General features: G+C 44.9%; 3 protein-coding genes across 5 annotated transcripts in view; 2 read left to right on the forward strand and 1 right to left on the reverse strand.

Moving 5' to 3' along the window:
* Nucleotides 1-9,237, forward strand: LOC109401159 (chromosome transmission fidelity protein 8 homolog). 2 transcript variants are annotated; one of them, XM_062842824.1, is made up of 3 exons: nucleotides 1-135; nucleotides 8,555-8,687; nucleotides 8,754-9,237. In XM_062842824.1, the coding sequence occupies exons 1-3, from the start codon at nucleotides 116-118 to the stop codon at nucleotides 9,102-9,104; spliced, it is 504 nt and encodes a 167-aa protein (XP_062698808.1). In that variant the 5' UTR covers nucleotides 1-115; the 3' UTR covers nucleotides 9,105-9,237. The 2 variants fall into 2 exon arrangements, with proteins under 2 accessions (XP_062698808.1, XP_019529178.2); XM_019673633.3 differs by having other exon boundaries at nucleotides 19-135; nucleotides 8,558-8,687.
* LOC109401156 (general transcription and DNA repair factor IIH helicase subunit XPB) lies at nucleotides 262-2,957 on the forward strand. Its single transcript, XM_019673629.4, has 2 exons — nucleotides 262-795; nucleotides 860-2,957. The coding sequence occupies exons 1-2, from the start codon at nucleotides 389-391 to the stop codon at nucleotides 2,898-2,900; spliced, it is 2,448 nt and encodes an 815-aa protein (XP_019529174.3). The 5' UTR covers nucleotides 262-388; the 3' UTR covers nucleotides 2,901-2,957.
* LOC109401157 (histone-lysine N-methyltransferase E(z)) overlaps nucleotides 9,117-13,230 on the reverse strand; it is a 21,885-nt gene continuing 17,771 nt past the window's right edge. Inside the window, exons 6-7 of one of the 2 annotated variants that reach the window (XM_029856275.2) lie at nucleotides 12,985-13,167; nucleotides 9,117-9,467 (exon numbers count right to left, since the gene is read on the reverse strand). In XM_029856275.2, coding sequence (XP_029712135.2) covers nucleotides 9,241-9,467; nucleotides 12,985-13,167 — 410 coding nt within the window. In that variant the 3' untranslated portion in view covers nucleotides 9,117-9,240. The remainder of the gene's footprint in view (nucleotides 9,468-12,984; nucleotides 13,168-13,230) is intronic. The other variant, XM_029856276.2, reaches the window with a different exon arrangement.

Genomic DNA, 13,230 nt, shown 5'->3' on the forward strand with positions numbered 1-13,230 from the left:
TTACGCGCGCGAGTTAAATACGTTCTACCTGAAATTAAAGTGCAGTGCAGTGCAAAAGTTTAGTATAGATTGTTTTGTTTTTCTGCTTGTTACTGAAAAGAAATACTTCGGCGAAATGCCCATCTATATTAGAAAGTAAGTACAATTACTATTTAAAACATTTATCTGCCCGTCCATCAAAATTTGCTTCATGAAACGACATTGGCCGACCACGGCTATCGATGTCGACTTTGCCACTGTAAACATTCCGCTGTCAAACGTGTCCATGCCAAACTTCGCGAAAGTCGTGTTTTTTCAAGTTCCTGTGTAAAATATTCGCAAAAAATCGTGAAATTTGCGCCGTAAATTGTCCTAGATTGAGTGGTTTCTCGTCGGTTACCGTTCCGCGATGGGTCCGCCGAAGAGATCGAAAAAGGACCGCGCTACGGCTGGTAGCAGTGGTGGCGGCGGCTCCACCACCGGTGGATTCGTGGAGAACAAGTGGAACAAAAAGCGTAGACCCGAGGACGAAGCCTACTCGGTGTTTGCCAACGACGATGACGACAGCAATCTGGACGCCGCCGGCGGAGAGTTCGTTCCGGAGGCGGCTTCGAAAAATGCCGAGAAAATCGACGAAGGCATCCAGGAGGACGAGTACGGCGCCAAGGATTACCGCTCGCAGATGGAACTGAAGCCGGACAACGCGTCGCGCCCCCTGTGGGTGGCACCGAATGGACACATCTTTCTGGAGTCGTTTTCTCCGGTGTACAAACACGCGCACGATTTTTTGATTGCAATTTCGGAACCGGTTTGTCGGTGAGTTTTGGCTTCTTTTTTCTTTGTTATCGGGCAGCAACGAGATTTTCCCTTGACCTTTCAGGCCGGAACACATTCACGAGTACAAGCTGACGGCGTACAGTTTGTATGCTGCGGTGTCCGTCGGTCTACAAACCCACGACATCATCGAATACCTGAAGCGACTGAGTAAAACGACCGTCCCGGAGGGAATTCAGGAATTCATTCGGCTGTGTACGCTCTCGTACGGAAAGGTAAAGCTGGTGCTGAAACATAACAAGTACTTTGTGGAAAGCCCCCATCCGGAAGTGCTGCAGAAGCTTCTGAAGGATCCGGTGATTCAGTCTTGTCGGTTGAGACGCACCAACGAGGAGGGCGATGGGTTTATCACGCAAACGATGGAGAAGAAGGCAATTACGGCGTTTGGCACGACTAAGATTGGACCGACCACGACGACGGTACCGGCGGTGACTGAGAGCGAAAAGCCGGCGGAAACGGAAACGGCTGTAGCCGTTCCGGACGATATTACGAATTTCTACGATAAGATGGATAACGAGGAGGAGGAAGAGGAAGCGAATTTAAACACGGTTTCGTTCGAAGTTAATCAGGAGAAGATCGAAGTGCTCCAGAAGCGCTGCATTGAGATTGAGTTCCCTTTGTTGGCGGAGTACGATTTCCGGAATGATACCATCAACGCGGACATCAATATTGATTTGAAACCGGCGGCCGTGTTGCGTCCATATCAGGAGAAAAGTTTGAGGAAGATGTTCGGAAATGGCAGAGCTCGTTCGGGGGTCATTGTCCTGCCTTGCGGTGCTGGAAAATCTCTGGTCGGAGTAACGGCTTGCTGTACCGTTCGGAAGCGAGCGTTGGTACTGTGCAACAGTGGTGTCTCCGTCGAACAGTGGAAGCAGCAGTTCAAGATGTGGTCTACGGCTGATGACAGTATGATCTGTCGGTTCACCTCGGAAGCTAAGGATAAGCCGATGGGCTGCGGAATTCTGGTCACGACGTACTCTATGATCACTCATACTCAGAAGCGCTCTTGGGAAGCAGAGCAGACCATGCGTTGGCTGCAGGAACAGGAATGGGGCATCATGGTTCTGGACGAAGTACATACCATTCCTGCGAAAATGTTCCGAAGAGTGTTGACCATCGTTCAGTCGCACTGCAAGCTTGGCTTGACGGCGACATTGCTTCGAGAGGATGACAAAATTGCCGATCTGAACTTCCTTATCGGACCCAAGCTGTACGAGGCCAACTGGCTGGAACTTCAGAAACGAGGCTACATTGCCAGGGTGCAGTGCGCCGAAGTGTGGTGCCCCATGGCTCCGGAATTCTATCGGGAGTATCTTGTCACTAAGACTTCCAAAAAGATGCTCCTGTACGTCATGAATCCGGCCAAGTTCCGTGCCTGTCAGTATCTGATCCGTTACCACGAGAAGCGTGGCGATAAAACCATCGTTTTCAGCGATAACGTTTTCGCCCTCAAACACTACGCCATCAAAATGAACAAACCCTACATCTACGGTCCGACCTCGCAAAGTGAGCGAATCCAAATCCTGCAGAACTTCAAGTTCAACCCGAAGGTGAACACCATCTTTGTCAGTAAGGTCGCCGATACCAGTTTCGATTTGCCGGAAGCGAACGTCCTCATTCAGATTTCCTCGCACGGTGGTTCCCGGCGTCAGGAAGCCCAACGTCTCGGACGTATCCTCCGTGCCAAGAAGGGTGCCATCGCTGAGGAGTACAACGCCTTCTTCTATACGCTGGTCTCGCAGGACACCCTCGAAATGGGTTACTCCCGGAAGCGTCAGCGGTTCCTGGTGAACCAGGGTTACAGCTACAAGGTCATCACCCACCTGGCCGGGATGGACAACGATCCGGATTTGTTCTACAAGACGCGGGATGAACAGGGTCAGCTGCTGCAGCAGGTTCTCAGCGCAACAGATATGGACTGCGAGGACGAACGGATTCCTGGAGAGGGAACGGGAGCACCGCGACCCGGAGGCTCCAAGCGTACCGGTGGGCTTAGCTCGATGTCCGGTGCGGACGATGCGGTGTATATGGAGTTCAGGAAGAAGAAGGAACATCTACATCCGCTGTTCAAGAAGTTCAGAGGATAAGAGGGATTACATTTACTTGTGATTATTTTGTTTGAAATAAAGGATAAGCGGCTTATACAATAAAGTTTTTTTTTTATTCTGATCCGATATATAGAAACTTCCAAGTGTGCAAGAGGAATTCCCGCAGAATCCTGAGGGGGTGTCTCCCAGAATCCTAAAAACTATTCCGCCAGAATCCTAGTTCCAACAAAATTCTTAGAGGGGTGCTCCCAGAGTCTTAAGAGAAGTGTTCCCCTGAATGCTGAGATGGGATTTCCTGAATTTTGAGAGGAATTCTCTGGAATCTTGGAGGGGTGTGACAATTCTTCCACAATCTGGAGACGGATTCTCCTACAATGAGGGGTTCTATAGGATCCTGTGAGAGATTCCTGAAAGGAAATCTCCCAGAATCCTGAGTGGGATTCCTTTAGAATCCTCAGGCCCCATAACCAGAATCCTGAGACGGATTTCCTCAGAATTCTGGCGCTGGGAGAAGGTTTCTCCCTAAATCCTGGCAGGAATTCTCATCGGAATCTAAGAACATTTTCCCTAGAGTTTTAAGAGGGATGCTTACAGAATCTTGAGAAGAGTTCCTCAGAATCCCTGAGAGGGACTCTCAGAATTTAAGCGGACTTCTTGAGAATCCTGGGAAGGGTGTTCTTTTATAATCTTGTGGCATGTGCCCCTATAATGCTTAGCGGGAATCTCCTAGAATCCTGAGAGTAATTCTACCTGAATCCTGATAAGAAACCCCCATAATTGGGAATGGGATCATCCCAGAACCCTGTTTTGAGAGAGATTCCCCCCGAATCCTGTGTGGGATTTCACCAAAACCGAGAACGAATCCTGAGAGGGATTCCCTCAGAATCCTGAGTAGAAATCCCCGAGAATTACAAGAGGAAATCTCCCTGAATTCTAAACAGGATTCTCCACATGTCTAGAAGATTACCCCAGAATGATGAGAGGAATTATTCCAGAATTCTGATAGAAATTCTACGCGGGACCTGAGTGCAATTCCCCCAGGATTCTAAGAGGGATGCTTCCAGAATCTTGAGAAGGTCCCTCAGAGTCCTGATCCTCTCTTGGAATCCTGATAAAGATGCCTCAGGATCTTTAGAGGAGTTTTCCCGAAAACCCGAGAGACATTTCCTCAGAATTCTGGGAGAGGAATCGAGAAAGATTCCGCCAACAATCATGAGGATTCTTCCAGAATCGAGAAGGAATCCTGAGAGGGATTCTCTCAGAATCCTGAACTACAAGAGGAAATCTCCCAGAATCCTAAACAGGATTCTCCCATAATTTTAGAAGATTACCCCAGAATGATGAGACGGATTACTCCTGAATCCTGAGAGAGATTCCCTTGCAATCCTGTGAAAGATTTCCACGGAATCACGAAAATGATACCTCAGAATTGGGTTCTTTAGGGGTATCCTGATTCTTGCATAATACGAATCTCCGTCCAAAAATTAGTCGAAATCCAAAATTTCATCATTTTCGGTGCCCGGGAACTATTTTTAAAATGCATTTAAAGTTTGTATGGGGAAATTTTTTTGTTCGGGGCGAACTGTCACTTTATCGATTGAACTGTCATTCTAGCCACGGAAATTAAAACTGTTTTGTTTATTTAACCATCAAAACAAATGAATCGGGACGCAATAAAATCACCTTATACTCAGAAAAATGAGCTCTTTCGATTAAGCTAAAGAAAATGGCAATATTTAATTCACTAAACAACCCAATTCTGAGATGGACTCTTCTTAAATTTTGAGAGGAATTCTCTGGAATCCTGGGATGGGTGCAACAGTTCTCCCATAATCTTGGAACGAATTCAACAAATGAGGGATTCCATATAGGATCCTGAGAGATATTCCTGATAGGAAATCTCTCATAATTCTAAGTGGGTTCTCTTCAGAATCTTGAGAGGAGTTATCCCAGATTCTGAAACGGAATCCTGATAGGGGGCTGTCCAAAAACCACGTGGTAATTTTTTTGGAAGATTCCGAAACCAACCCCCCCCCCCCCCTCTGCGTAGTGTTTCATTCATACAAAAACAAATGTAGGGACCGTGGTCTTTACCCGAACCCCCTCCCCCACCATATGACCACGTGGTTTATGGATGGCCCCTAGGAGTTCTCCCCGGAACGTGAGAGGATGCTATGATGGATACCCCCAGAATCTTGTGAAAGGCTCCTCATCATAATCCTGAGAGGGACTATTCTTTAATTTTAGGAGGAATTCTCCAGAATCCTGGGAGGGTCATCCTTATATTCTTCGAACGTGTTGCCCTATAATGCTGAGAGGAATTCCGGATTCCCCTAGAATCTTGAGAGATATTCCTCAGAATCGGGGATGGGATCATCCTATAATCTGTTTTGAGAGAGATTCCCACAGAAAATTGAGTGTAATTCCTCCAGAATTCTCTCAGAATCCTGAGAGGAAATCTCTCTGAATCCTGATGAAGATGCGCGCAGGATCTTAAGAGAGACTTAAAAAAAACTTTAAAGGATCTTCTCAGAATCCTGGGAGAGAAATGTTTCCAGAATCTTCCACTGAGACGGATTCTGCCAAAAATCCTAAGAAGTTTTCCCCCAGAATACTGTGAGGGATATTTTCAGAAGCGAGAATGAATCCTAACAAGGATTCCATCATAATCCTGGCAAAGATTTCCTCAGAAGACTGAGTAGAATCCTTACAGAATTACAAAGTCTTGTGGAACCCTAAAACCCTAAACAGGATGCTCCCACAATTCCGGGAGATTACCTTCAAATTATTAGAGGGATGACTCCTGAGAATCCTAAGAGAGATTCCCTCACGATCCTATGTAAGATACCTCCAGAATGACTGCAAGGTTCCTCGGATAAGGTTCCTGATATAAAATTCTACAGAATACTCGCTTAGAATCTTGAGAAAAATTCCTCCTGGATTGTACGAGGGATTTCCTCATAATCCAAAGAGAGGGATTCCCATAGAATCCCGAGAGGAATTCCCGTAGAATTCTGAGAGGTTCCCATAGAATCCTGTGAGGGATTCCCATAGAATCCTGAGAGCACTCAAAACATTCACCCACTATACAGGCTTGGCATTGATCACCGTTGGCAATCACTTTCACGTAACTAAAACCAGTTTTACGCGGTCACAGTCGTGCCATCGCAATAGGCTCTTTAAATCGTGTAGGGCGTTGCTCGGGAGCGCTTCGCGCTACGAACGTCGAAAGAACGTTTTAGTAACCATAGGAAAAGCCCATGAAGTTTTTCAAACAACGAACTTCATTGGTTACTGAATTGATGGTCAAGGTGAAGACGGTCACTGCAGTAGTTAGATAACTACAGTGCTTATTTGAATTACCCGGACGATGTGAATTCTGAATGCCGTGAACTAGTCTTGGAATTAATTTTTCATTTTAACATTATAAATAAAAAATCCAAGTTTATGAGAAAGCGCACGACGGCACAAGTGAAGGTTAATTGGCCTGATTTTCAAAACGATTTCAAACGAATATAGTCCACTTAATATTTTGATTTTCTATTTAAGCCGGATGACGGAATATTACCAGGATAGATGGCAAACTCAACCTTGCTCAGTTGATCAGCACCTTCGAATCGATGTGATACGCCGAATCTTTGAGCCACCGTTTCGAGGGTGGGGTCCTCACGTTCAACCCAGTCCTCGAACTTCCAATAGAACTGAATGATCTTCTCTTGCTGAGTCACGTCATTCAGTGACGGATCGACGGGAATTGACCAAAAACTAGTGAAGACTTGGACGGAAGAGATTGTGCTGCCTGAATTCGATGGGTAATCGGGACGACAGGGGAGATATGTACCTTGATAAACTGACGGAATAATGCCCATCATTTCATATTCTCATGTTCATCCAAATTGGTCGTTCATACAATTACTACGCAGTTTTTCCAAGTTAATATAAGTTACATAACTAAAAAAGTACGCAGAATAAAAAACGTATTAATAATGAAACAAAAACGTTTCAATAACATCATTTACTCAAACACATTTTGATTCAATTTTTATTTGCCTAATTATCTATAGGAAGAGGTGCATTACTGTAGCCGTTATGATTCTTCCGGAACTTTCGTTCCATCGGTAAATATGCAGGAGTTCTAACCTGACGATATCAAGAGTGGGATAACGTCAACCATCGGTTATTATGAATCCAGATTACCTTCCACTAGAATAAAGGTTTGGCATTGAATTATTTAGAATGTCGAATAAAATTTATCAAATCTTACTGTAAATATATGCATTCATTGCTGCAGGGGCAATATTTTTCTTCTAGGGGTGGTGCAGCTTTCACATGCAAAATTTCTGAAGTACGGAGACTTCAGCTACGTTTACAACGTTGACTGACGGTTAATTGGCTGACGGTCAGTGTATAAGACCTTCAAACAAAGAAACAAATCGTCACGGTCACCTATGGTTTCTTGGTTACGACTTTTCCATTAGCGTATACGATCTATGGTTACTACCATCGAGTCCGCTAGTGAAGGATCATTAGAACAAAACCATAGCACACTTGTGAATATCGTGACCAATACCAAGCCTGCCACTATATTACGAGGGATTCCCTTAGAATCCTGGGAGAGGGATTCCAATAGAATCCTGAGAGTGATGCCAGAACCCTAACAGGAATTCCTTTAAATCCTGAGAGTGGCTCCGCCAGAATTCTGAGAGGGATACGTCCATAATTTTAAAAGGAATACTTCTCCCTTATGAGTGGTTCTTCCAGAGTTCTGAGAGATTATCGCATATTTATGAGACGGATTGCCTCAGAATTCTGAGAGGGATTCCTCCACAATCCTGAGGGGAATTACCCCAAAATCGTGAAACGTGATCCTAGAATGAAGTTTGATTACCACAGAATTATGAAAGTATTACCCTGGAAGCTTCCCACAATTCTGAGATGGATGCTGATAAGTGTCCCGTGAGGAATTTCTCCAGAATTACGAAAAAGATTCCCCAGTATATTGAAAGAGAGAGATTTTGGCGGTATCATGAAAGCAATCCTGAGAGATATTCTCTCAGAATTCTGGGTGTCATAATCTTGGGGCAAATTGTTCTACAATCATGAGAGGAATTCCCCTAGAATTCTGTCCTGAGAAGATTCTCCCTGAACTATTAGAGAGATTTCCCCAGAATGGTGTGGAGAGATTCCTGCAGAATTAGGAATTCCCCCAGAATATTGTAGGCATTCGTCCAGAATTTTGAGATGGATCTGCATATAACACTGAGAGATTTTCTTATGAACCTGTTTTCCTTTAAGGGCAAACGCCTTGAAATCCCGCTTCAACAGTGCATCAGAACTTCAAACACACAAATCTCAAGAAGAAAGCTTTAAACTACAGTGCATTTCATTATTCTGTTCTTGCTCACTTGAAATTAGCTTAAAATAAGATCAGCTGCACTGGTTTTGTTTTCGCAGAGATTTGTGTTCACGAAATCGTAAGTAGGTGCCAAAGTCAGCCATTGTGGCGGCCATTTTGGGATTCGAACAAGTCTGTCCTTAACACTATGGGGTGTGGTGGGACTCGTGGGAGTGCGTGGACACAGAAGGGTTTAACAGGCTTATTCTCTCAAAAAGGATCAATAAACAACAATGGTCGGAGGAAGCAAACTTATTAAAATAAAGATGCAATTTGTTAAAAAAATGTATTTCCCTAGCAGCCCAAACGCATCAGGCGACATAGATGAATGGTGCATAGTGGAGCTTCAGGGAGATCTAGAGGTACGAGGCGACCGTATCATGGACGGACAGTTTATCGGAGATCTACTTTACAATAAGTATGGGCAACCGGTAAGGACAAACATTTCTTTTATTTCCCAAAATCCATCAAGTAACGTCCAACATCTTCCCATCTAGATTCTCATCATCGGCCATCACATCCTGCAAGGACGATTGCAGAAAATGGACAAACCCCTGCTGGTGATGGAAAAGTGCGAAACCCGAAAACGGCGCATCACCGAACCGGCGCCCAACAGCACCGAAGGAGACGACGACCCCGAAAACGAAACCATGCTGGACGTCAGCCAGGTTAGTCATCTGGACAGCACGATAGCTTCCTCCAATCGTACCGTGCTGGACTCGACGCTGGCAGTCGAACACAAAACGGTCCCGAAAACTGAGTACCAAGTGCGGGCCGTCGTCAAACACAAGATACTGTTCAAAGCCCGACCGAAGCCCATCATCGCCAACGTGGGTAAAAGCGTTTAGTGACTGTTTCAATAGGTTTGCCTTTATTTATTATGTCTTCAAGTCCCTATACTGTGTTAAAACGTATCGATTTTGTCCTTAAAACTACCTCAGTGTTATGCCTTTATGCCGAACTGTTCCATCCTTCTGAACCAGTTTAGAGGAATTCCATCTCCCGCTCGATACCGACAAACTTCAGCTGCTCCGTCGGTCCGTATCTGTAGTCGAAGAACAGTTCCTCGCCCGGCTGGATGGCTCGCTTGGCGAAGATTCCGATCCGGTGGTCCCCGTTCACCATCATGACCTTGGCGTAGCAGTTCGGATTGATGGAGTGATTGGCGAAGCGAATCTTGTTGCCCTTGCGCGTAGCGTCCACGACGAAATCTGTGGATACGGGAGCAATGAAGAATGGAATCAGACGAATGTTGTAATTGTGATGAATTCATAGAATTATCCACCGGTGAACAGAATTCATTCATTATGGATGTCATAAGAATTCATTATGAAAATTGATCGTGCTTGTTATGACAAATTTCATAAGATAGACTTATGAAAAGAACAAAAAAAATCTTAAAATGATGCAGACTGGATTTGATCCATGAACGTCGGGATGACTGAGCTCGTGTTTTATCCGCACGGCCACCGACGCTTGAGAATATTATGTTGCTAAACGTATATAAAAGCCAAACTGTGATACGATTTTACGTTATAGAGCAACCTTATGACATTCAATTGGATCATTATGAATAGTTTAAAGGCCATTTCAGTAACAAATTTTGAAAACGACGTATAATCAATGCTACACCATTGATTATACGTCGTTTTCAAAATTTATTACTGATTTCATAAGTTGGGCCTTATAAAAATCTACAGTTTATTTGGCTGAGTATAGAAGCTTAGTGATTGGAGTTGATCTGAACAAGATAGCATGAGTTTTCAGTAGATATCTGTTCTCGTCATAGTGATGTTGATCTTTTGGATTGCAGGGGCTGAGAGTATTTTATTCTACACACTATTCTCTTAGATCTGTTACCGCGCCACCTTCAATGCTTGTAACGTCGCCATTGAGGTATTCATTGTAATGCTATCGCCACCTCCACCACCTCACGCTCGCTTGTAAGTAGTTTACCGTGATTATCTCGGCACTTGTAGGCTTATGGCATAGAGCCTCTGCGCGATCGGTCCAGCTTCTCGTAGAACTTCCGTGTGTCCTTAGCGCGGTACATGTCTTCCATAACTTCGCGATCTCATTCTTCCTGCTGGAGCTTCTTCTTCCGGAACACTGAGTTCTACCTGTTTCGCGTCAGTCTATAGCACACCTCATTCACTCTCGTAAGATGTTATAACATTCTCGCCAATACTAATTTCTTGTCGTTTGTCCTCGTTCGCTGTCGACCTTGTCGTTTCTGTGATTCGGATCTACTGAGTCTAGTGCTGCTCCCACCTTATTTCCAGAATACTAGGAAAGGTTCTAGTCTGGACGGCATCTGAATCATTTGCCTGGGTCGACTCGTAGAGGCTTCCTCATCAGATGATAAAGGCTGGATTGATTCGGGAAGGTTTACTTCAATTTCAGGTAGTGCTTCGTCATCATCAGTGGCATCAATGAAAACATCTTGGTTCGGGGCCGTTCATAAACCACGTAGACTTTTTGGGGGGAGGGGGGGGGTCTGACCAAAGTCTACGCTCCATACAAATTTCAAAATTTTTGTATGGACGAAAGTCTACGAGGGGGGAGGGGGGGGGGGTTTGAGATTGCCAAATTTTAGTCTACGTGGTTTATGAATAGCCCCTTCGATTCAGATTCAGGAGGAGTAATAGTAGTGACTTCGTTTTGTTGGAATATGTTGAAGGAAGAATTCTCCGTTGATTCCTGAGTTGGTTGTTGGTCATCAAAGCGATGCTTGATTTGGTTGGCTTGTGAACGGATCGACTTCCATCGGCCATGCCATTCGTTCAATAGAACGTTGAAGTTTATTTGCCCAATGAATCCATTTTCATTAAGCTTTGGTTTGGTAGACCTTGGCATAAACTGCATCACCAGCTTGTGGATTCCTAGGTGCCATGCTAGGTACTACGCAATGTTTCTGATTGAACTGGTCATTCAGTCGCTGATTAATTATTGGGCTCATCGGCTGTCGTAGTTGGAGTAGTTGGACTGTTCGCATGTTCCTTCCGATCATCAGCTGAGACGGAGTTTTTCCATTCAGGATACAACTTAGGGTTGTTCTTTAGGCTTGAAGGAAGATTTGCAGTGGTTCTGAGATTTTTTTGGCAGGTCGTAGCCAAGATTCGTCAACGATATGTGCAAGATACTTGATTTGAAGCTGTAGCAGGTTGCACATTTCCTCGCGGGGGATCAAACCTGGTAGACCTTGGCATAAACTGCATCACCAGTTTGTAAATTCCTAGAAACCAATCTAGGCACTACGCCATGTTTCCGGTTGAACTGGTCTGGTCATTTTGTCGTTTATTAATGATTGGGCTCATCGGCTGTCGTAGTTGGACTGTCCGCATGTTCCTTCCGATCATCAGCTGAGACGGAGTTTTTCCATTCCGGATACGACTTGGGGTTGTTCTGTAGGCTTGAAGAAAGATTTGCAGTAATGCTGATATCTTTTTGGCAGGATCCGGTCGTAGCCCACCAGTGTCGTCGACAAAATGTGCAAAATACTTGATTTGACGCTGTAGCAGGTTGCACTATTACGTTGAGCTTGCGGAAGATGTCTCGGGAACTGGTAGCAGGTAGTTGTTGGACTACAGAGCGGTGCTCAAATCGGTTGAATAATCGGCATAGATCCGAATCATTCCTCCTAGTTTCTTGACCTCTACAATTGGTGCAGCCCACTGGGAAATCAATCGGGGTGATGATACCCAGTTGTTGAAGACGGCTCAGTTCTGCATCGACTTCCTCCACGGATGTGAATGGTGCAGGCCGATTTGGTCTTTGTTTTGATATGTAGGATGACATAGCTCCGGGTTTCAAGAGCAAGTGTATGTACCTTGGTTTTTGTGTAGGTTCTTAAACCTTTCCGGAAAACGTCTGAAAATCTTGCCTTGTAGTGCTGGATTACGTTGGGTTGATCGACGAGAACTTGATTGCATATCACCGACAGACAATGGTTTGTCCCATAGCCCAAACAAGTGGATCCATCCCAGGCCAAGAAGGTTGAGATTGTTGCTGGCCACGTAAAGTTTCCCTGATTTGGTGACACCTCCAAGTGGATTGCGCTTTGAAGTTCGGAATGAAAGAATGAATGACGAATCGCTCCAGCAAGACCATAAACTGCGCGTTTCGCTCTGGCATCTGCTGGTTCTGCAGGACAGTTTGCTGCATCAGCGTTTTGCTGTCTCCGCCGGGTGGTGTTGAATTCTTGATTACCTAGTCGCCAACTGTTGTACTTTACTACTAGTTTACCTTATGACTCGAGTAGTAGGTACAGAATGAACTGAGTTCACAGGAATCGGTACTTATATAGTGCCAGGTTGTTAGGTTGATTGGTGGTTGCTAGAGTTGCTAAGGTATGATCGGTGATTGCTTGGACATCAACTGATCGATGATTGGCTACTATGTAAATCTCCAACAACGCACCACGAATAAGGGCACCGTTACAGTTACGCGTGAGAGTGGGAGTGCGCGTGTGCGAAGCTGCAAAGAAGAATACGTTCGATATTCCCTCACAATCTTAGATCCAAAGCCAAGCACTGAACTCCGGCGGTAGATCAAATACGCGGACATACTGCATGTTAGTACCATCAGCAATACAAAATACGTACCACTAATAGCTCACCATTTACGTAACTGAACTTTTGTGGCGCTGCTGTTTTGTATGTTGTCTCCATAAGCATTAAATCTGTACCAAACTGTCTAACAAATTTGGCAATACCTATACATACTCACCATTATTTAGATTGAACAGGAAACTGCACATGTACTTGTCGTACACCTTTCCTCGGCGATCGGCCTCGTCCTGCGAGATGATCTCCCCGCAGTACTCCGAGATGAATTCGTTCTTTTGGGCGCTCTCCTTCAGGAATATTCCCCAACCAGCGACGTCCGACGGGGCCATCAGGAGATGTTTATCTGTTGGTATAGAAAAAGAAAAAGTTAGGAGAGAATTGCAACTATTACAACATCATTGAAGGA

The sequence above is a fragment of the Aedes albopictus genome, chromosome 3, assembly GCF_035046485.1.
Source record: "Aedes albopictus strain Foshan chromosome 3, AalbF5, whole genome shotgun sequence".
Lineage (NCBI taxonomy): Eukaryota > Metazoa > Arthropoda > Insecta > Diptera > Culicidae > Aedes > Aedes albopictus.